The following is a 22,574-nucleotide window of genomic DNA, read 5'->3' as shown; positions in this document are numbered from 1 at the left end:
GGCAGTCTACAGACTGGCAGATTAAACACTTGCTGCTCTGGGAACATAAAGGTGCAGGGGTGAAGAAGCCACTTGCCAGTGCAGGAGATGTGGGTTCAATCCCTGGATCAGGAAGATCCCCTGGAGAAAGGAATGTCCATCCACTCCAGTATTCTTGCCTGGAGAATTCCATAGATGGAGAAGCCTCCTGTGCTACAGTCTACGAGGTCGTAAAGAGTCAGATGCAACTGGGCACACACACGCCCGCCCACACAAGCTGTACAGAGCTGCATCTAGAGGCTCTGCATAAGAGCCTGACAAGACCACCTGGAGTTAAGCTGCTGAATGAGTCTGTGGGCACCACTGCTGCCTGTGGTCATCGTCATGCCAAACATGGTAGCAGAGTCACCGTCCCAGGCTGAGAACAAAGTCAAAGACTCTGTTTCTGAGTCAGAGTTTCCTTGGGTATCCTCAAGAGGTTGAGCTTGACATTCCTCTTAGCCAGATCAGACCCCTTATTCCATGTTTGTTCCTCCATCTAAACATCCATCTAGTCATCTAAGTTAATCTTTTATTCTTTATTTATTAAACAAATATTTATTTGTTGTTCATTCAAGTGGTGTCCAACTCTTTGTGACCTCATGGACTGCAGCGTACCAGGCTTCCCCGTCCTTCACTGTCTGCTGGAGTTTGCTCAAACTCACGTCCATGGAGTCGCTGATGCCATCCAACCATCTCATCCTTTGTTGCCCCCCTCCTCCTGCCCTCAATGCCTGACCCCTGAAAATTGAAAAATAATAAGATATACTGTCAGTCCTCCAAGGAGCTCCCACAGGACAGACAGTGATATATACGTGACAGATATCAATAATGGGGACAGAGAAGAGGAGCATCTATAGCCACACTACAATCGTGACTTCTGCTCACCATGGTTTTAAATTTCTCTTCTTTAATAATTAGTCTAGGTACATTTCTCCATAACTGTTTCTGAAAGGAGTCATCAGTTTCTGCTCACCCACTCGAAAAAGTTAGTCATAGCCAGGGCACAGTTTAGGGAGTGTCTTTGAGTTTATTTCCCAGTACTCAGCCTGCAATCACTTTGTAAACTTCTTCCCCATTAACAGGCATTAAAGCAGAAGACCATCCGTTAAACATACAATTTGCTCAATATGTTTGCTACCAATTTCCAGAGATGGCCCAGAAGTCATCCTTATCACCCTGAAGGTCTCTGATTCTTTCTCTTCCAGAAAACCATGAATTTGTCAGCATTCTATCCTGTCCACCACAGTTATTGAAAACTGTGAAGGGTCTAATATTTTATCCAGCTTGCAAGCCAAGAACCCTGTTACAGTTTCATGGATGCTCTCAGAAGATCCCAGGGCAAAGACAAAGGACTTTATTTGTCACCAGAGCAGTAGCCAGACAGTGTTTTCTTGAATGGGCTCCTCAAACCCCCATTCCTACAGGGCAATGCAAAGATGGCTAAGCATCACATTTGAACACAGTGGAGACCGAATCACAGTTCAGGGAACACAGACGTTTTACACAGGTCAGTAAGGAAAACTATACTTAGCTTTGGAAGTAGACTTTATTTCTACCACCCAATGCTGTAGTGAGATAGACATTCTTGGGAAGACAATCTGAAGAAAAGACAGTCAGTGCCTCTGCTTGTTCTGAGGGTGCCAATAGGTACCATAGAGATTCCTGCAAGTGTGGAACTTACAGAAGCTGAGATCAACCCTTCTATCTTTACCTTCCCATTAGCCAGGTGCAGCTTTTACAGATCATCAATTTACACTTGAATAATCCAAATTCAACACTCCCTGGTGAAAAAAAAAACTTTGAAGTTTATAAATTTTCCTTTCAATAACTCTCCCATTTTAAGCGTCCTCTTTGGGAACAAGATGAAAATGGATTAGACAGTGCAGCCATATCTTAAACTGACATAGAAAGTGAAAGTCGCTCAGTCACATGTCCAACACTTTGTGACTCCATGGACTGTAGTCCATGGCATTGTCTTGGCCAGAATACTGGAGTGGGTAGCCTTTCCCTTCTCCAGGGGATCTTCCCAACCCAGGTCTCCCACATTGCAGGTGGATTCTTTACCAGCTGAGCCACCAGGGAAGCCCAAGAATACTGGAATGGGTAGCCTAGCCCTTCTCCAGTGGATCTTCCTGACCCAGGAATTGAACCGGGGTCTCCTAAGCAGTATCTAATAATATTTACTCAGGTCTTAGACATTTTAATGTGCATGTTAAAAGTTTGTAAAACACTAAATTCACATTGTAGAAAGCAAGAAGTATTGATATTTTAAACTTTATTTTTAGCTTACAGTTTGCAGTGAACCAAAGGAAAATGCTTCATGTATTGAGCAAAATAAAAGACAATCAATGTTTTGCAAACTGACAAAAAGACAAGTGTAAGTGTTAGAGCATTTTCTTTGTTTCTGTATTTAACAGGCAAGATATGCCTTGTTTTCTGTAGAGTATAATCTAATTCCTGGCTTTGGCCTGATCAACATATTGGTTTCTCCTGCTACTGAGCTGACATCAGCTGTCTATCATTTTGAGTAGTTGTGTATGTGCATTTAGAAAATGTTGTTTTCTGAGTTTTAATGTGTATTCTTAAGTTGCTGGTGATCACCAACCGTTTTGTAAGCTACTGTTACCGAAAGGAGTGTGTGGATCCGGCTGCTCACTGCTCAAAAGCCAATAGACAGGCCAGGTTAGTGGAAATGAAAGTTTGCTTTATTTCAGATGCTGGCTGAATCTAGGGGAGGGGCAAAGGGAGGGTGGAGGACATCTGTCCAAAGGCCAACTCCCACCCCAACAAGCAGGGTGTGAGAGCTTTTATAGACATAGGTGAGGGGGGTTATGTGCAGAAACAGCATGGTCATCTCTAACAGTCATCTTCAAACTTGTCATCCATGGTCTGACCCGCATCATCTTGATTGCCTTAGGTACAGTTAATCTTTAGTTCCAGGGTCCATTTGTTTCCGTTTCTTTGCTCTCAGTTCTCAGAATTGTGGCAGCCCGTGTCCTGGGTACAGTCTGGTCATCACAAAGTTAATTTCACCTGGTGTTTTGGCATCTATAGAATATGGCTGAGAATATTATCTATCGCCCTTGAGAAAGAACTAAAGGTCCTTGACTAAACTTAATGACTACATTATTGTTATTTAGTCTTCTCTGACTGTTTTCCTTTGTTTAGCATTTCTCATTTCTCTGATTACTCATTCTTTAAAGTTCTCCACAGACAAAGGCAGGCAGAGGACATGGGGTGGGGAGGGGAAGGACCATATGGTCCTGCTCCGTTTCACTGCTTTCCTTCTCTTTTTTCCTGCCTGGTTCATACCTTCCAGAAAAGCCCTCATACTCTCCTTTGGTGATGGTTTTCAGGTTGTATTGGGCTTTGGGGGCAATAGGTTCCCGTAAGCAGTCTGAAAACACTCCAGTTATTTGTGTGTGTGTGTGTGTGTATGTGTGTGTGTGATTGTCAGCTTGTATATTTATTCAAGACAGGAATCAAAATCAGTCAGGTAACAGGGTAATGTTAAAGAGGTCATAGTGTTTTATGTGATAAAACCAAGAAGAACTTGAGCCCAAGGAAAGTTAGTTTAAGTATTTTATTGATTGGCAATCTCAGATTTAATTTATCTCTGATCAGTTGTCACAAGGTGGCCCTTATTTACTGTTGCCCAATGATGTGAAATAGGGCTTCCCCGACGGCTCAGTGGGTAAAAAATCTGCCTGCAATGAAGGAGCCGCAGGTTCAATCCCCGTATCAGGAAGATCCCCTGAAGAAGGAAATGGCAACCCACTCCAGTAGTCTCACCTGGAAAATCCCATGGAGAGACAAGTCTGATGGGCTACAGTTCATGGGGTTGCAAGGAGTCAGACATGAGTGAGTGATTAAACAAAACAAATAATGTAAAGTCAGTTTCCATTCTTCCTTTTATTTATAAAGACATGAATTTAATCATGAAATATTTGAAATCATGATTTCAAATAATCATGAAAATAATCATTCAAATAATCATGAAAATAATGAAAATAAGTTATAAATATTATTATGAACATGTATTAAATATTCAAGGCACTCATAAAATTCTTCAGGGATATTATTTCATAGGAATTTCATTTATTGAGACTTCTTGAAATATCCCTTCAATGATGATTCGCCTTGTCTTTCTTCTACAGCTTCTGTTAGCAAGCAAAGGCAGTTGTCATTATGGCTCCATATGTCATCAAGTGGCAGTCAAACACAGAGTGATATGTTTATGACATTTATTGAGTGGTAAATGTCAGTGAAGGAACAGTTTCTCTGTTGATTATTGTTTATAATCTGGACTAATTTTCTGGCGCTGCCAATTGAATGAGCCTCCTGGTGTTAACTTGGGCTTGGCATTGGACAGAGTTCTGAGCTTGTTCTGAGTATGAATTTTGATAATTGCTGGAGGAATTTAGTAAAATAAGAAAGATTGTATGGTGAATTGTTCTTCTCTTATAAAAAAAAATCATGGAACTTGAGCTAAATTTAACTACTGGCCTGTTTATGGAATGTCTGTATTAAGGACCATTGTTTCTGTTGAAAAATTATTTTGTTTAACATAAAAGGTGTTATTTGGGCTTCCCTAGTGGCTCAGCACTAAAGAATACATTCTGCAGCGCAGAACTCACTGGAAATGCAGGTTCCATCCCTGGGTTGGGAAGATCCCCTGGAGGAGGGCATGGCAACACACTTCAGTATTCTTGCCTGGAGAATCCCACGGGCAGAGGAGCCTGGTGGGCTACAGTCCTTGGGGTCACAAAGAGGCAGACATGACTGAAGAGGCTTAGCACACATGTGCACATGCAAAACGTATTATTTAAACTATTTCAGATTGTTGTAATATGCTAAATGTGCTTCCAGGAAAGGAAATCATCTAATTTGGCAGTGGAACTATTTTTTTCCACAGGGGGAGAAGAAAGGTAGATGTCCACACTGAACTTGTTAATACTTAGAAGACAAATTTTTAGACTTTCTGGCTATCTAAGAGGATATTTGTATTTTTGCTTCCGGAAAATGAAGTTATCAGGCTTTAGTAGGATACAGATGTGCCAACTTGTCCAACAGAGAAATTAAATAAGTGCTGGGAAGTATATTAGGAAAATCTTTTGTGTTTTTATTATGGGAAAACATATTGCCAGCCTAGCCTATGCTATTTAAACTCTAAAAACTTTAGTTTCTTTATCTTACAGGGTACTTAAGAGATTTTAATGAAATCATGATTGTTAATGGATTTAGTACTGCCTGATAAATAATTTTCATTCTATTGCAATGAACTGCTAGTCTTATATTTCTTTTATTGGGCTCTATTAGAAATAGTTCTTAGGGTTTGCTTGGATTCATGCCTATATTATAAAACAAAGAGTCTGAAATGTTTTGTTCCTCCCCCTCCCCTTCCCCGAAAGCCACTTGATGAAAAGAAGCTCCTCCTTGCAGATTTCTACTTTTTACTGCTTAAACTAATTTCTGGTTGAATTAAAATAAGTATCAGTGAGAATTTGTTAACCATCTTAAGAAAAAAATCTGTCTGACAAAAGAATAGTTGTGATTATTATATATATCTGCTGGATGCAGATAACATGCAATTGAAAGTTGGGAAAATCACTTGGCCAATCTATGCCTCAGCTTCCTGAGAAGGACTTAGACTAAATAATATATGGGTCCTTTCAAGTTACAATAACACTTCAATAGAATAAGGAAGTTATAAATTTTAGAGAATCTCAACATTGCCCTTATTTTTTTAGACTAAAATGTAAGTGTTAATGTACTTTTTTGAAAATCCATGCCATCCTATTAAGAATAATTTTGTAATTCAGCCGTGTTTCTCTGTTTTCTGTCCTTGCCCATATTTATAAGGAAACTTCTTTTTATTGATGCCACTCTGCCATGGGAAAGAAGGTTTCTGATGGTTGTTTTCAGAAATGAGAACACTTTTCATGTACATTAGATGCTTTCTATTATCCTTATTTTTAAAATGATGGTTTTCAGTTAATCTTCCTAGAAGGCTAAGGTGAAAAATACCACAGAAATAATAAGCTTTCTAGAGTTTTAGCAGTAATACTAGATGCCAGTATAACTGGAACTATATCCAAGTTTTGAGTGAATATAAATTAGAAATCTAGCATTCTATTCAGTAATTTTTTTTAAAATGAAGCTTGAAACTTCTAATCCAATTCTGAGAATATAAAGAAATAAATACTATGTTGTAAACAAAAATCAGGAAATTAACATGTGATACAGTATTAACTAAAGTGCAGATTTCGTTCACATTTCACATTTTATGCTAGTGTCCATTATTTGTTTTCATACCTTATTCAAGATTCCACGTTATATTCAGTTGCATTGAGCACTTTCAGCTGAATGCAACAAATTCTGCTATTTTCTCTTTTCATTTTTATTCTGTTACAAATATTTTCTAATTTTCCTCATTATAGCTTCTTGGATACAACCATCATTTTTAAATGGACGTTTAATCTCCAAATACATGGAATTTTTAAAGTATCTTTGATATTAATATCTCATTTTGATGTTAATTTCTCATTTAAATGCTTTTTTTCTCTGCAATCACCCTCTATTTTTTCAGGCTTCTAACTTTACTGAAGCTTTCAATGGCTAAGTCAAATATCTCTCTTGGTAAATGTCACATTGCACTCGAAAACATTTTTGGGGGTTATTTTCAAATATCTTTTGATATTGATTTCTAACATAATTCTGTGATAAGAGAACAGACTCTGTATGTTTTCAGTACCTTTAGACAATGAAATTATTACACTTTGTTATATGTCCCTGGATATGTTTCAATGACTCCTGATTTATAGTCTATGGGAACTTGAATAGAATTTGTATCCTGGTGATGTGTGAAAATTTTATAAACCTTAATTACGTTGAATTGGTTCATAGTGCTTTTAAGGTCTACTATACAACCTAGATAGCATATTGAAAAGCAAAGATATTACTTTGCCAACAAAGGTCTGTCTAGTCAAGGCTATGGTTTTTCCAGTGGTCATGTATGGATGTGAGAGTTGGACTGTGAAGAAAGCTGAGCGCCAAAGAATTGATGCTTTTGAACTGTGGTGTTGGAGAAGACTCTTGAGAGTCCCTTGGACTGCAAGGACATCCAACCAGTCCATTCTGAAGGAGATCAGCCCTGGGATTTCTTTGGAAGGAATGATGCTGAAGCTGAAACTCCAGTACTTAGGCCACCTCATGCGAAGAGTTGACTCATTGGAAAAGACTCTGATGCTGGGAGGGATTGGGGGCAGGAGGAGAAGGGGACGACAGAGGATGAGATGGCTGGATGGCATCACTGACTCGATGGACGTGAGTCTGAGTGAACTCCGGGAGTTGGTGATGGACAGGAAGGCCAGGCGTGCTGCGATTCATGGGGTGCAAAGAGTTGGACACGACTGAGCAATTGAACTGAACTGATATCATTCTATTTTTCTATTAATTTTTGAGAATTTGTTATTGAAATTCTAACTAAAAATCTGAATTTATCTACTTAAAAGTAATATATAGTGGGCTTTCCTGGTGAGTTAGACAACAAATAATCCAACTGCAACACTGGAGACCTGGGTTTGATCCCTGGGTCAGGAAGATCCCCTGGAAGAGGAAATGGCTACCCACTCCTGTATTCTTGCCTGGAAAATCCATGGGCAGAAGAGCCTGGTGGGTAACAGTCTATGAGGTCGAAAAAAGTCTGGACATGATTGAGCGACTAAGCACACACATGCACACATAGTGGAACTATATGTAACTTTGTTTTATATTTTCCAAGTCTCCTGTAAGTGTGTTATCATACTTTCATAATTTAAAAAAGAAAAAAGAATACCACAGAATCAGAGAATTCAAATTTTGGTGGTAATCCAGGGCAGTGACTTTCCTCAGTTTTAAATCTTTTGTAGTTATGCAGATGACATTACCCTCATGGCAGAGAGTGAAGAGGAACTAAAGAGCCTCTTAATGAAGGTGAAAGAGGAGAGTGAAAAAGCTGGCTTAAAATTCAGCATTCAGAACATGAAGATCATGGCAAACAGCCCTATCATTTTATGGCAAATAGATGGGGAAACAATGGAAACAGTGACAGACTTTATTTTCTTGGGTTGCAAAATCACTGCAGATGATGACTGCAGCCATGAAATTAAAAGATGCTTACTCCTTGGAAGACAAGTATGGTCTCTCAGTTGTGTCTGACTCTTTGTGACCCCCAGGGACTGTAGCCTACCAGGTTCCTCCATCCACAGGATTTTTCAGGCAAGAGTACTCAAGTAGGTTGATATTTCCTTCTCCAGGAACAAAACTAGACAGCATATTAAAAAGCAGAGGCATTACTTTGCCAACAAAGGTTTATATAGTCAAAGCTATGGTTTTTCCAGTAGTCATGTATGGATGTGAGAGTTGGACCATAAAGAGGACTGAATGCTGAAGATTGATGCTTTTGAACTATAGTATTGGAGAAGACTCTTGAGAATCCCTTGGACTATAAGGAGATCAATCCTAAAGGAAATCAGTCCTGAGTATTCATTGGAAGGACTGATGCTGAAGCTGAAGCTTCAATATTTTGGCCACCTGATGCAAAGAGCCAACTCAGTAGAAAAGACCCTGATGCTGAGAAAGATTGAAGGCAGGAAGAGAAGGGGATGACAGAGGATGAGATGGTTGGATGGCTTCACCAACTCAATGGACATGAGTTTGAGCAAGTTCTGGGAGATGGTAAAGGACAGGGAAGCCTGGCATGCTGCAGTCCGTGGGGTCCCAATGAGTTAGACATATTTGAGTGGCAGAACAACAACAACAAAATCTTGTGTACTGCTGCTCTGCTAAAAGAGAATCTATCATCTGCTGGAACATCTTCGGTTATATATCTATTATATATCTAGGATATTTATTTCCCAAAGTAATTCATTCCATCTTGGCATGTTTAACTATTATGTGGTTATTCTTATTAAACTCACTATTGTTGTTTTTCAGTTGCTTAGTCATGTCTGATTCTTTGTGACCCCATGGATTGCAGCACGCCAGGGTTCCCTGTCCTTCACCATCTCCTGGAGTTTGTTCAAACTCATGTCCATTGAGTTGATGATGCCATCCAGCCGTCTCATCCTCTGTCGCCTCCTTTACCTCCTGCCCTCAGTCTTTCCCAACATCAGGGGCTTTTCCAGTGAATTGGCACTTTGCATCAGGTGGTCAAAGTATAGTAACTTCAGCTTCAGTGTCAGTCCTTCCAATAAATATTCAGGCTTAATTTCCTTTAGGATTGACTGGTTTGATATGATGTTCAAGCTATTTTAGCATCAATTGTATTTTCTATTTTCCAGTGCTAGTGAAAGTTAAGAGGCAAACTTTTTAAGTATCTACAATTAATGGGGAAGTTTTTAATTTATTTATTTAATGGAATAGTGTGGTTAAGTCTGGCTGATTTTGTGTACTAATTTAAAGCATGCAGTGTAATTAGTCCTCATTTCCAGGTTGATGAAGATATTGTGCTTTGTCTTTGAACATTTTGTAGTGCCTCAGAGTCAGTGTTCTGCCTTTTAAAGATTAATGACTGGACTTCTGTACCAGCATTTCAGATCAGGGTTTTTTGTTGTTGTTGTTTGTTTGTTATTGGGTTTTTTTGATAACTAATGGCACCCCACTCCAGTACTCTTGCCTGGAAAATCCCATGGACGGAAGAGCCTGGTAGGCTGCAGTCCATGGGGTCACTAGGAGTTGGACACGACTGAGCGACTTCACTTTCACTTTTCACTTTCCTGCATTGGAGAGGGAAATGGCAACCCACTCCAGTGTTCTTGCCTGGAGAATCCCAGGGACGGGGGAGCCTGGTGGGCTGCCGTCTATGGGGTCGCACAGAGTCGAACACGACTGAAGCGACTTAGCAGCAGCAGCAGCAACTGTGACATAGGCATAAAACTGTTTTTGGCTAGTTAGTCCACAAGACTACAGAAATGAGATTCTGATCATTTGATGTATCTGTGTTTAGGAGCCTAGGTTCTACATGTTTGGAAACAGTGAAGTGTACTCTACTTAGATAAAGAACACAGAGGTAAATACTTGGAATTTATGATATTTACTGTCTGGCTCATAGTTCAGAGATTTTGAAAGTGTAATAGGTCACCATTGAAACTATAGTAAGATGGGACTTGGAGTTAAATGATCAAGGTTCACATCCTGGCTTATCCACTCAGTCAAGGGAATACCTACCATGCACTAGTTTACCAACCCAGCACATATCTAAATTTGGGCAAGTCAATTTTCTAAGCCTTAGGTCCATTACCTGCAAAATTAAACTTAATTTGCTGGTTGTAAATACTTAATGATAATAGGTACATAAGTGTGTCTAGTCACAGCCTGCTTAATAAGAAGTTAATGCTGAATCTGAAAACTATATTATATATATTTATTCTGTGGTTAGTGTAAATCACTTTTTTAGAAAATAAGCTATATTAAAAGCAATAGATTGCAGTTTTATGTTGACTCCTGACTACAAGTATTTTTTTTAAAAATTAGTTAAATTTTTTTTACAGTCAGGTCAGATCAGATTAGTCACCCAGACGTGTCCGACTCTTTGCGACCCCATGAATCGCAGCACGCCAGGCCTCCCTGTCCATCACCAACTCCCGGAGTTCACTCAGACTCACGTTCATCGAGTCAGCGATGCCATCCAGCCATCTCATCCTCTGTCGTCCCCTTCTCCTTCTGCCCCCAATCCCTCCTAGCATCAGGGTCTTTTCCAATGAGTCAACTCTTTGCATGAGGTGGCCAAAGTACTGGAGTTTCAGCTTCAGCATCATTCCCTCCAAAGAAATCCCAGGGTTGATCTCCTTCAGAATGGACTGGTTGGACCTCCTTGCAGTCCAAGGGACTCTCAAGAGTCTTCTCCAACACCACAGTTCAAAAGCATCAATTCTTTGGCGCTCAGCTTTCTTCACAGTCCAACTCTCACATCCATACATGACCACAGGAAAAACCATAGGATCATTTTATTCATTCATTCAGAAAATCTACATTTAGAATCTGCTGTGCGTTGGGCACTATTCTAAACACTGATGATGCAGTCATGGACAAGACAGACAAACTTTTTGTTCTTAGGAATAAGTTTCAAATAATAAAAGAGTAAAAAATGTAATTTCAGACTGTGGTAATTTCTAAGAAGGAAAGAAATAGGATTATTTAATGGAGAATGATGGAAGGGAATCTAATTTAAGGAATTTAGGTGAAGAAGGCTTTACTGGAGTGGTAAATCTAAGCAGATACCTGGATGAGGAGAAGGAGCCAGCCATATGAAGATCCAGGGGAGGGCAGTTTATGGCAAAAGGAACAACAAATTCAAGGCCCTGAGGAAGAATGAGAGTGAGATGCATATTTCAGGAAGAGATAGCAGGCCAGTGTAATGGACTGTAGGGAGGTGGAGTGTGGAAGGGCATTTAGCAGTTGCACTGAGGTTATTTATATTAATTGGAAAGCAAAATTGAATTTCAAACCACGTAGCTTTTTTGATTTGTGGCCTGTGCACAACTGTTTGAATTTCTGTACTCTGTTCAACTCATAACATTAGATATTGTGGGAAAAATTGTCTCATAAGGAATATACATGATATTCAACACATTTTTATAAGCTGATTTGTTATGGGAACAATTTTTATAGGATTACTTCATGATTTATAGTTTACTATACATAAGTATCTAAAGTCCAAAGGTGTTTTGGATTTTGGTGACTATCGTGAAGGGGGTTACATGGTTATCAATTAGCTACCTTCCAATTCATTTTCTGGTCTATTCAATGAAAAAACGTTAGAAAGTAGGTGAAAAAGTGAACATTTCTTGATTTCTGATTCACTCAAAATTTTTCTTATTTAGCTTTTATGTTTCTCTTACCAAAAAATCACACACATTTTACATATGTAGAATACAGAGACTCAGGCCTTCTGTGACTCAATTTCAGGATCCAGTACTATCCAGATTTTTTTTCATCATGGGAATTCTTTGGAAAACAATCCTTTTCCAGTTGACTCTAATTTCCTATTTGCCTCTGGAGATTTTGGAAATGAGGGCAGGCACGTTGCCATGACCCGCCTGCAGTCTATTTATTTTGCTAAGTTAACAAGCTTTGCAGACGTCATTTGTGTGCCTGCTGTCCTGGGCAAATGGGGGACAGAGAGGGTGGGATGAGAGTCTACAGGGGTAGATTCTTTTCTTTTCAGTTGTTTTTCTTAGAGATTATCTTCCTTTTGGGAAATCCATTCCTTCCGGGTTGCTCCCAAAGACCTTATAAGCTATGTAAGCCTTAGTATAGCATCCCTGAGACATACTTGTCTTTTTAGGAGGATTGCAAGTTGTTTGGAGAAGGCAATGGCACCCCATTCCAGTACTCTTGCCTGGAGAATCCCATGGACGGAGGGGCCTGGTAGGCTGCAGTCCATGGGGTCGCTAGGAGTCGGACACGACTGAGCGACTTCACTTTCACTTTTCACTTTCATGCATTGGAGAAGGAAATGGCAACCCACTCCAGTGTTCTTGCCTGGAGAATCCCAGGGACGGAGAGCCTGGTGGGCTGCCGTCTAAGGGGTCGCACAGAGTCGAATATGACTGAAGCGACTTAGCAGCAGCAGCAGCAGCAAGTTGTTTGTAATTAGTCAACATGGAGTCCAGGCTACCTTTGTCTTGTTGTTATTGTACAGTCACTGAGTTGTGTCTACTCTTTGCCACCTCATGGACTATAGCACACCAGACTCCTCTGTCCTTCACTATCTCTTGGAGTTTGCTCAAGTTCATGTCCACGGAGCTGGTGGTGCCAGCTCACCATCTCATTCCCTGAGAGAGGGATCCCTGAGCGATCCCCCTTCTTCTTTTGCCTTCAGTCTTTCCCAGCATCAATGTCTTTTCCAGTGAGTTGGCTCTTTGCATCAGGTGACCAAAGTATTGGAGCTTTAGCTTCAGTCCTTCCAATGAATATTCAGGGTTGATTTCCTCTAAGGTTGACTGGTTTGATCTCCTTGCAGTCCAAGGGACTCTCAAGAGTCTTCTCCAGCACTACTATTTGAAAGCATCTATTCTTCAGCGTTCAGCCTTCTTTATGTTCCAACTCTCACATCCCATACATGACTACTGGAAAAACCATAGCTTTGACTAGATGGACCTTTGTCAGCAAACCTTTGGCTAGAGATGGACTTTTGGCTCTGTCTGTGCCATACTCTAAAGTTGGATCCTGAGAGGCAGAAACTGCCTCAGGATTTGAGGTATGATGAACTGGAAAGCACAAAGACTTTGTACTTCAAGTTGGAGTCATGTAGATGCTGTGTCATTTAGGGAAAATTGTATAATCTCAGGGAGCTTCAGTTTCTTCATCTATGAAATTAGAATTGTATTTCCTTTCTGCAGGGTGCTCTGACCATCAGAGATAATATGCATAATGTATCTGCCACAGTACTTCAGATAATAGCCACTTGATAAATTATTGCTATTAGCAATAAAATACTTTTATTTATTATTGTTTTTCTATCACGAGGGCAATTGCCTAGTTTCAGCAGCATGCTGTGGCTGTTGCAGCTTTAGCCAGAAATTGCCGTTTTGCTTTATAAATGGATTGTTCTAAACCAATATTCTTGCATCAGACTGGATTTCCCAAAAAATATATTTGTAGTTGCATATATCTTCAGCTACATGCACTAATCTAATTGTTCCTTAAATATATATGTATATTTATTTTATTATCTATTATATATTTTTATTTCATGTATGCATATATATATGTGTGTATATTATATATATATATATATATATATGTATATATGTATGTATGTATATACTGTTCAGTCACTTCACTTGTATTCGACTCTTTGCAACCCCATGGACTGCCAGGCTCCTCTGTCCATGGTATTTTCCAGGCAAGAATACTGCACTGGTTTGCCATGTTCTCCTCCAGGGGATCTTCCTGACCCAGGGATTGAATCTGTATCTCCTGCATTGCAGCCAGATTCTTTACTACTGAGCCAGTAGCGAAGCCCATATATATATATATATATATATATATATATATATATATATACACACATACCCATATAAGCCTATATATATATATATATATATGATATAACTGGAGCTGTGATCATTGATCATTGATTCACCCCTAAATATTTATTTTGTATCTCTTAAGTGCAGGTACCATGTTAGGTGCCAGAGATATACATTATATCTATCCTCGGAGGAGTTAGATTCTAGGAGAATAAATACAGAATATGTTTTATTACAAGGTATTTTTTCCTTGTTGGAAACAAACAAAATAAAAGTAATGCATTTACTTGGCTAAAGCATAGACTTAGTGCAGGTAATTTATAATAGTAATTTTCTGATATTAGACTTCCAGTGGTAAGTTTTACTAAAAATCAATATGTTCCTGGCTTGCTAACCAGGAACCTTAACCTTAAAGAATATCAAGTAAGCAGTTTGCAGGCTATGACTTTATATCTTGCCAAACACTCCTTGTGAAATCATGGGACCAATGGAGCTGTGTATCAGTTTAAAAAAAAAGAAGTGCTTCAAGTTGATGCCTTGTTAATTTTAAAAATAAAGGAATGTTTCCCTTGAGGTGGAGTAAATTATCTTCTATCATCTTTATATCTGAGAAAAATCAATTGAAGGCAGGTATACACAAAATAGAAAACTGCAGCATAAGTAGAACTACACTTTAAAATGTTACCTACTTAATTTTGTCTAAACATACAGACATTATCCAACTAATCACCTGTGGTAAGTGCAACCTAATGACTACAGAACATATATATTCTATATGCTTTTATAGCACATTTGTACTTTTTTAAGAACAAAAGTTCAAGCAGGGTAGGAGAATTGGGAGACTGAGATGGATACATATATACCATTGACACCATGTAAAAGAGATAACTAATGAGAACATACTGCATAGCAGAGGGCACGCTGCTTAATCTCGCTGTGGTGGCCTGAATGAGAAGGAAGTCCAAAAGGGAGCAGATGTATGTATATGTATGGCTGGTTCATTTTGCTGCACAATAGAAACTAACACAACATTGTAAAGCAATTATACGCCAATAAAAATTAATTTAAAAAGAAAAATATATATATATGCTGCTCTTTTTTTTTCTCCCAGCAGAGATTGCGTATTCAACTTGTGAAATGCCTGCTTTAAAGTACTTTTATTTAATGAAAACCATCTGGATATGTGTTCATGTAAGCTGATTGCAGAAAGATGAACGATATTATTGATTCACTTCCATTTAAATATAATAGAGTACAGAGAGTTCTTCTTCTTCACAACTTCTAGCTAACTCCTGTGGGTCCTTCTTAACTCAGCTCAAAGTTTCTTCTCTAGAAAGCCTTTTCTGACTCCTTCACTCTGGGTTGAATACTTGTACTTGTGGTTCTCAAATACCCAAAGTGCTTGCCGTACTATACTTTAGCTGCTGAATCATTTGAGGGCAAGGATTCTGCTGGGTTGTGCTCACCCTGGTGTCCCCATATGAGTGCATACTGTGGGAAAGGGGATATAGAAACATGGCTCAGGAGCTCATGGTCTAGTAGGTGATACAGACATTAATAAAAAGAAAATCATATAGTGAGTCCTCATCAAACAAACGTGTGTTGGAGGAATGACTTAGGAAGTTTATATGGTATGTCAGGAGCTATGCTGGATGAATTGCCTTTCTTTTCTGCAGGTCTTTATAGTTTACAAAGTGTTTTCATTTATGATCAGCCAGGGTCAAAAGAATCGTCAGGCTTCCTGTGCTAGTTTGCCCATTTCTTAAGCTTTCTGTACTATATGTGAAGTGAAAGTCGCTCAGTCATGCCTGACTCTTTGCGGCCCCATGGACTATAGCCTGCTGCGGCTCCTCTGTCCATGGAATTCTCCAGGCCAGAATACCGGAGTGAGTAGCTGTTCCCTTCTCTGGGGGATCTTCCCAATGCAGGGATCGAACCCAGCTCTCCCACATTGCTGGCAGATTCTCTACCGTCTGAGCCACTAGGGAAGCAGTTTCTCTATTAAAAGAAAATGGAATATAGTTCTAAAGGTACCTTTCTTCCAAGGATATCTTGTAAAATATCTATCTTCCTCAGCTACTCAATTTACTTTCTCTGTCTTTCTAATCTTCAACAGTCTCTGTTCTGATCATGACTTACAAAGCCCTGGACTTTCAGTAAGTTACTAGGTACCTGTCCTTGGGAAGTCATTTAAGCCTTCAAGCCGGACATTCTCACCAGAGAAGGTCACAAGTGCTTTGCAAATTTAAAGTGCAATAGGAACATAAAGCCTGATTAGTTTGAAGGTGAATTGATAATCAGTATCAACTGCATATTAGATGGTTTGGTTATATCAGGGAAGCACTTTGATACTTGGAAATGCTCAAGGTCGTGACATTATACATACTCTGAGACAAGCTTAGAAAGTATTGAATTAAATTAAGCATCATGGTGATGTAATAAATGAGGTGCATAGGTAACATGGTACTTTTTTAGTATTTCTATATAAATGAACCCTATAAGACAGTTATCTAATTGAATGGACTAGAACATGGGTTTTATTTGTGTTGTTTAACTTGAAAATTATCTAAAGTTTATTACACCAGTAGGGTAACAGTTCAGAGGAAATTGTCTTTTAATCATAGATAATTTTGTGCCATTTTTCTTCTCTGAACGCATATTCGATTTGCTATGAATTTAAAAATTTTGAATTCTTTAGAAACAGTGCTCTCATTTTGGTAAGATAATGGCATGTCAGTTTCTGAGACATTCATCTGTTTAGCAATCAGGAGAATATTGAGATGAGAACCTGAAAAATTCATGAAAGGTAGAAGAGTCTTACACGTTCACACATTTTCAAATTATTTATTGTAGGAAATACACTTTTTATAAAAAAGTAAGAGGGATTGGGAGGATTGGGAATGGTTCTGCTATTTAAAGAAGCGATCCTAACATACGGGGGTCCCAAGACATTTTCTCTTACTGTCATTCATGGGCCCGTTGACTTTCCCCCCCCCCCCAGTGAGAGGGAAAACTGATTTTCCATGTTTATTGGTCAGTCCGTGCTCTCCATTCTGTCACTCACTTCTCTCTCATTCCCGCCCCCTATTCTCTTTTACCCTGTTTCTTTCTGCTTCAAGTCTGTCTCTGCCTCTGTGTCTGAGAATGAAAAAAAAAAAGTATATTATTATCCAGAGTGATGCTTGTCAAGCGCCTCAGAGGCAATCTCTGCAGCAGTTTCACTGGAAGAAAGGGAGGGATTTGGGGCGAAGGGGGAGGGTTAATCGTTTGCTGTTAAAACCCGCAGAAGGGAACACACAGCTCTGCCCACATAATAAGTGCCTGCAGGCAGCTAGTGAAGAGGGAAAAGTTTGGGAAAACTCATTTTTTGTCTCTCAGATTGTGGAACTTCTGTAAACGCTTTGAAACCTCCTCCCACCTCGATTTTCTAATATACTTATTTTTTGAGATATTCAGATTGTTTGTGTATGCTCATATGTCAGAGAAGGCACATATGGGTACACAAATAAAAGAAGAAAGCTGACATTTTCTAAGTGAAGCCTTCAAACCCTCAGTTTTAAAAATCGGTACCTTTTCCAGCTGTTAGTCATTTGTAAGCTGTTGCCCTTGTAATTGCAAGTGAGTTGAGATGTGATGCATGCAGCGCCGCTCGCACCTTCGCTTTTCAGTCATCTTTCGAGTCATTTAGACTGCCGGGAATCATGCTCATAATAAATAGCTTTTTATTACCCAAAGCCGCTGTTCTGGCAGCAGAACGCCAGCCCTCTGATAGATGGGCCGCGGAGTTTTTTTGTGTTGTGCTTACTCAGAGTTGTTAGCAGCAAAGAGGAAGGCAGCTAAGGGGGGACTTTGGCAGAGGAGATCTTATGGGTAGACTGAAGGCGCAGATCAGAATTCAGAAACGGGAACGAGAGCTGAAATGTGATTCTCTGGTGCTTGGTGTAACACTCCTCTCCACGCTAGAACTGTGCGAGGCGCTCCGGGAGCCTTGTTCCGATCACGGAATCCACTAAAGGACCATGCAGCCGCGGAGCCCAGAAAGCCGTCGGGAAGTTTTGCCGGAGCTGATTTCTAGGGGATTTTCCGGTGCCTAGGAGAATCCTGCATGCCTTGAGCTCTATGGAGGAGGGCTCGAGTTTCCCATGAGGGGGCCCCTTGGAAAAGCCGTCTGTGCAGAATCCAGGCTCTGCTTCTTTCTGTGTGCTCTTTACCGAAAGGCTTTTCTCACCTTTGCTGGTTTGCTGGTGTGATTTCCATGCACTGAGTCCTGTGTAGGGATCCAGGATGGATTGCCTGTGCATTGTCACCACAAAGGTAGGATAGGAAGTAGAGCTGTTGTCGTGTGCAGCATTTTTCTATTCTTATTCTGGTCCTGTGATTAAACAGCTCTGGTTGGTGCTGCCAGTGCATGAGATAAAATAATTAGTATAATTTACTTTGCTGGGCATTTTGTTCCCCACGAGGGTCTGAGGGTCCTGTCTTTATTGGTTTTCAACTTCTTAAAGTGATATTGTGTGTTTGTACAAATGAAAGGAGAATGTGCCTGTGCTTTTTACGGCAGGATTTGCTTTTGCATCTATTTATAGCTCAATATTAAAATATCTGTAGTAGTATTGTAGCTCAGACATCATTTTAACATATCAGGGTAGTCTTTCTGAGTGTGTTAATTAGCTTTTCATTTAAAGACCATGTCTTCTATGCTTGAGGAAGCCAATCAGCTTTACTGTGGCTTGACATATTGTTTCTGATTGGAGAACTCTGATATTCTGCATTTTAGTGATTTTTTAAAGGAAAAATTCTTTAGATTCTGATTTGGAAACAAACAAACACAATATTTAATATTGAAATGCTTCTATTGTGTTAAGAAGCAAATTATTTGTAGTATGAGAAATAGCAACAAAAATGGGAGTGGAATAAAATCAATAGGCAATTCTCTTATGGGTTTACAGAAAGTAGCTAAACACTTCAAGCCCATTTTCTGTTATTCTATCAGTCCTGAACAATGTATTTCAGTTTTATCATCATTGGTTATTTGAATAGAAATTACTATTTTTAGAAAAAAACTAATTAAAACACATTAATTCATTAGCTCCCTTTTCATTCTGCATTTAAGCATAACATGAGTTAATTTGAGCTATATCTTTTAGTATCTCACATTGATTGGGCATCCATTAAAAATGACAAAATCAATCACTTAGTGCATGAGACTCATAAGTATGGATTTCTCGCTATGATCCCCTTTCATTGCTAAAGAAAAGATTATTTAATTTTGAACCCACCAACCAAGTTCTCCATAGTATGACCTTAAATTTTTTACTTTTACAGATTATATTTCAGAAAACCTTAAGGGTTATCTTCCTATAAGGCCTAGTATCACATGGTAGCTTCAGATGATGGTAATGGACTTGAAGCCTAAAACTGCCAGTTGTGTTAGTGGACCAGGCCTTAAAGTTAGATGAATACCTTCTTTTATTTAAAAAAATTGCCAAGTGTCTGATTCAGTTTTTCCAATTGTCAATGAAAATAAACTAAAATGATTTTTTTAGAAAAGGTAAGTGGGAGTTTGTATTTCCGTATTTAATCCAGGAAATAGTCTCTGAAATATGTTTTACTTTTCCTGAGGTGTTACACCTGGTGTTACTTTTCTTGAGAGAATGCTGTCAAATCTGACCTACATATATTTCATAATTATTTCAAAATCAGAATAATTGAAAATACTATAAAACATAAGTAGTACTTTAAAAATGTTATGAAAATTTATTAATTAGAACTCAAAACTGGAAATCTATTGCATTAAACAAAGTAAATCAACACTGAAATCTGTTTCAATTTGAAAAATATAAGCTAATTAAAAAACATGTCATGTGCTATATATCCATTTATCAGAATATTAATGACTACAGGTATAAGGTAAGAAACATTATTATTCTGCTTTAAATGCTGTATCAGAAATAAAAGTTATTATTACAGCATTTTGAGTTATCATGTAAATTATACAATTCAACAGGATAAATATCCATGTGAAATTTCATGAATATTCTGAATTAATTATGTTCATGACTATTTCTAGGGTGGCACATGTAACGCTTCTCTAGGACAGAACTACTTACAACAAAGTTATATTATGATGTTTGAAAGTGAAAGTGAAGTCGCTCAGTCATGTCTGACTCTTTGAGACTCCATGGACTGTAGCCTACCAGGTTCCTCTGTCCATGGAAATTTTCAGGCAAGAGTACTGGAGTGGGTTGCCATTTCCTTCTCCAGGAGATCTTCCCAACCCAGGGATTGAACCCGGGTCTCCCTCATTGTAGGCAGACGCTTTACCATCTGAGCCACCAGGAAAGTCCTATTATAATGTTTAAATGGTAATTAATGTATGCTTGATTTAAAAGCTGCATATGGGTGAGGAGAGCTCCTCAGGGACTTCAGAATGCAAATCCTGTTCACTTCAGCCACCTCCACTGATATTCTTTTTTTTTCCCCCAAGTGACTATGTACTCGGGATGCCCTTGTTTCACTTTCCTGGGACTTTTTGGCAGGAAACTTGCCAACAACTCGGAAATTTTCATTCTTTCTCAGTTCAGCCCCCATCACGTTGTTCTCCACAAGGAGTCCACCTTCTAGCACTTCTGGCTGAGAGGTTTTCTTCAAGTTTTGCTCTGTTGACACTTTCTGCGAGACTGGAACTGCTGACTAACTCTCTGGTGTGTCCAGGTTCAACCTCATCTATCTCAACTCAGTGAGCACATGTGACCACCACTCCCATCAGAGTGCTCAGTGGCAGGAAGCATGGGTGCTTCCATGGGCTCTCTTCTTTCCTTCCCATCTTGGCATGAAATGCACTTAACTCTCGCCTTACATCCTATGACCTCTTGGGTCTCTCTCCATTCTCCCTTCTGTTGTACACACCATGGAAATAAATTCCTCTTCATAGCTTGCTGTATAGTCTTAAGAATAATGTTAGAAGATTAATGAAAGGAGAGATTATGACAAATCGAGACAAGGCACTGCAAAATGGCAATATAAAAGGATCCATTAGACATACCAGAGAAGTGTTTTTCTTCTCCGTTTTTCTGCATGTAAAAGGCAGGAAATGATTATGGCCTGTTTCATAATAATCTAACTCTCCCTGCACCCCCCCCAATAAAGTAATCCTAGATCTCACCCATATGACTCAGATTGCTTAAGGTCTTAAGTGCTCCAGTCTGACCAGACTGATTTGCAGAACCTTATACTTTTGGGGTAAGATATTTTCGGCCAGAAAATCATCAGAGCAACTGAAAACTCAGATTTTCTTTCATGTGGATCCCAAGGTCATTTCTGATGTTAAGATAAGTCACTTGTATAAGATTGAATCTTCTCTTTTGAGTGTTTTTGTTCAGGTTCCGTTTTAGCCCTTTTGTCACAAATGTCACTACTGAGGAAAGAGAAGTGACACGACTTGGTTGAAGAGCAGAACTCTGGTGCAAGACTTAGATTTAAATCGTTGTTCTCACACATAGTGACTTTAGGACTTGAATAAGTTTTTAACTTACCTGAATCTCAATTTCCTCATTTATGAAAAAGATATGATATTACCTATATGTAAGCAGCGTGGCAGGAGAGTATTGAAAGTACACAGCACAATATCTGGCATAGTGAAAAAATCACCTAAGGGATAATTTATTGATCAACTCCCAAGATATACCTTTAATTTATCCCTTTCTTTGAATATGGTCATTGAGAAAAATGTGGTCATCCCAATAAACACAATTTAGTAACTGGATATAACATGTTTTATAGAATGGACAGTTCTTAAATATGTCTTTAATAATTAAAATAAAATAATCCCAATGATGGGGATATAATAGCTAGAATACAAGGCTTCCCTGGTGGCTTAGTCAGTCAAGAATCTGCCTGAAATGCAGGAGACCTGGGTTCCATTATCCCTGGAGAAGGGAATGGCAACCCACTTCAGTATTCTTGCCTGGAAAATTCCATGGACAGAGGAGCCTGGTGGGCTACAGTCCATGGGGTCACAGAGTCAGACACCACTGAGCACCTAACACTCAGAAAACAAGGAAAATAATGTTAGCCTCTGTTAAGCCAGAAACATGCTGTTAGATGATTGGTCAATAGGACATCAGTTCTGGATAGTAGGCAGAATATTTTGGGCTAAATTTAATAAAATATGAACAGTTGGTAGAATTTTTCTCTTGCTATGTAGGAATTCTCAAGAATCATATGTAATAGCATATGGGATTTGATACAAGAACAGAAGAAATGTGGAACTGTGAAAAAATCAAAGTAAATCTGTACTTTGTAACTTTGGACACCTAAAGGCATCTGGGCATCAGTGTTCCTTCCTGTAAAACAGTGTATATTAATGCATCTCTGAGGTCCTTCCTTTTTCTATCTTAATCTAATGTTATTCTAAAGTATATTATCTCTGCAACTAAAATTATTCATGTACGCTAAGTATCTTAAAATATAGTAGTGGGTGAATCATATTTCAAGTGTCCATTAATTAGACATTTAAAAATTTTTTAAAAAATC

At 38.9% G+C, this 22,574-nt stretch overlaps 1 protein-coding gene across 15 annotated transcripts in view; it reads left to right on the top strand.

Moving 5' to 3' along the window:
• Positions 1 to 22,574, top strand: part of DLG2 (discs large MAGUK scaffold protein 2) — a 2,335,250-nt gene that overhangs the window by 474,805 nt on the left and 1,837,871 nt on the right. Inside the window, exon 1 of one of the 15 annotated variants that reach the window (XM_086384626.1) lies at positions 17,861 to 18,353. The exons of 12 other annotated variants lie outside the window; for them this stretch is intronic. In XM_086384626.1, coding sequence (XP_086240752.1) covers positions 18,324 to 18,353 — 30 coding nt within the window. In that variant the 5' untranslated portion in view covers positions 17,861 to 18,323. Of the gene's footprint in view, positions 1 to 17,860; positions 18,354 to 22,574 lie in introns of those variants that run through there. 2 more of the 15 variants (XM_086384624.1, XM_086384621.1) reach the window with 2 other exon arrangements.

This window comes from Bos grunniens, chromosome 29 (genome assembly GCF_055505025.1).
Source record: "Bos grunniens cultivar Pamir isolate PY7600 chromosome 29, Bosgru_T2T1.0, whole genome shotgun sequence".
In the NCBI taxonomy this organism is placed as follows: Eukaryota; Metazoa; Chordata; class Mammalia; order Artiodactyla; family Bovidae; genus Bos; species Bos grunniens.
Note: the sequence above shows the minus strand (reverse complement) of the source record. Positions and strands in the feature narration are given on the sequence as shown.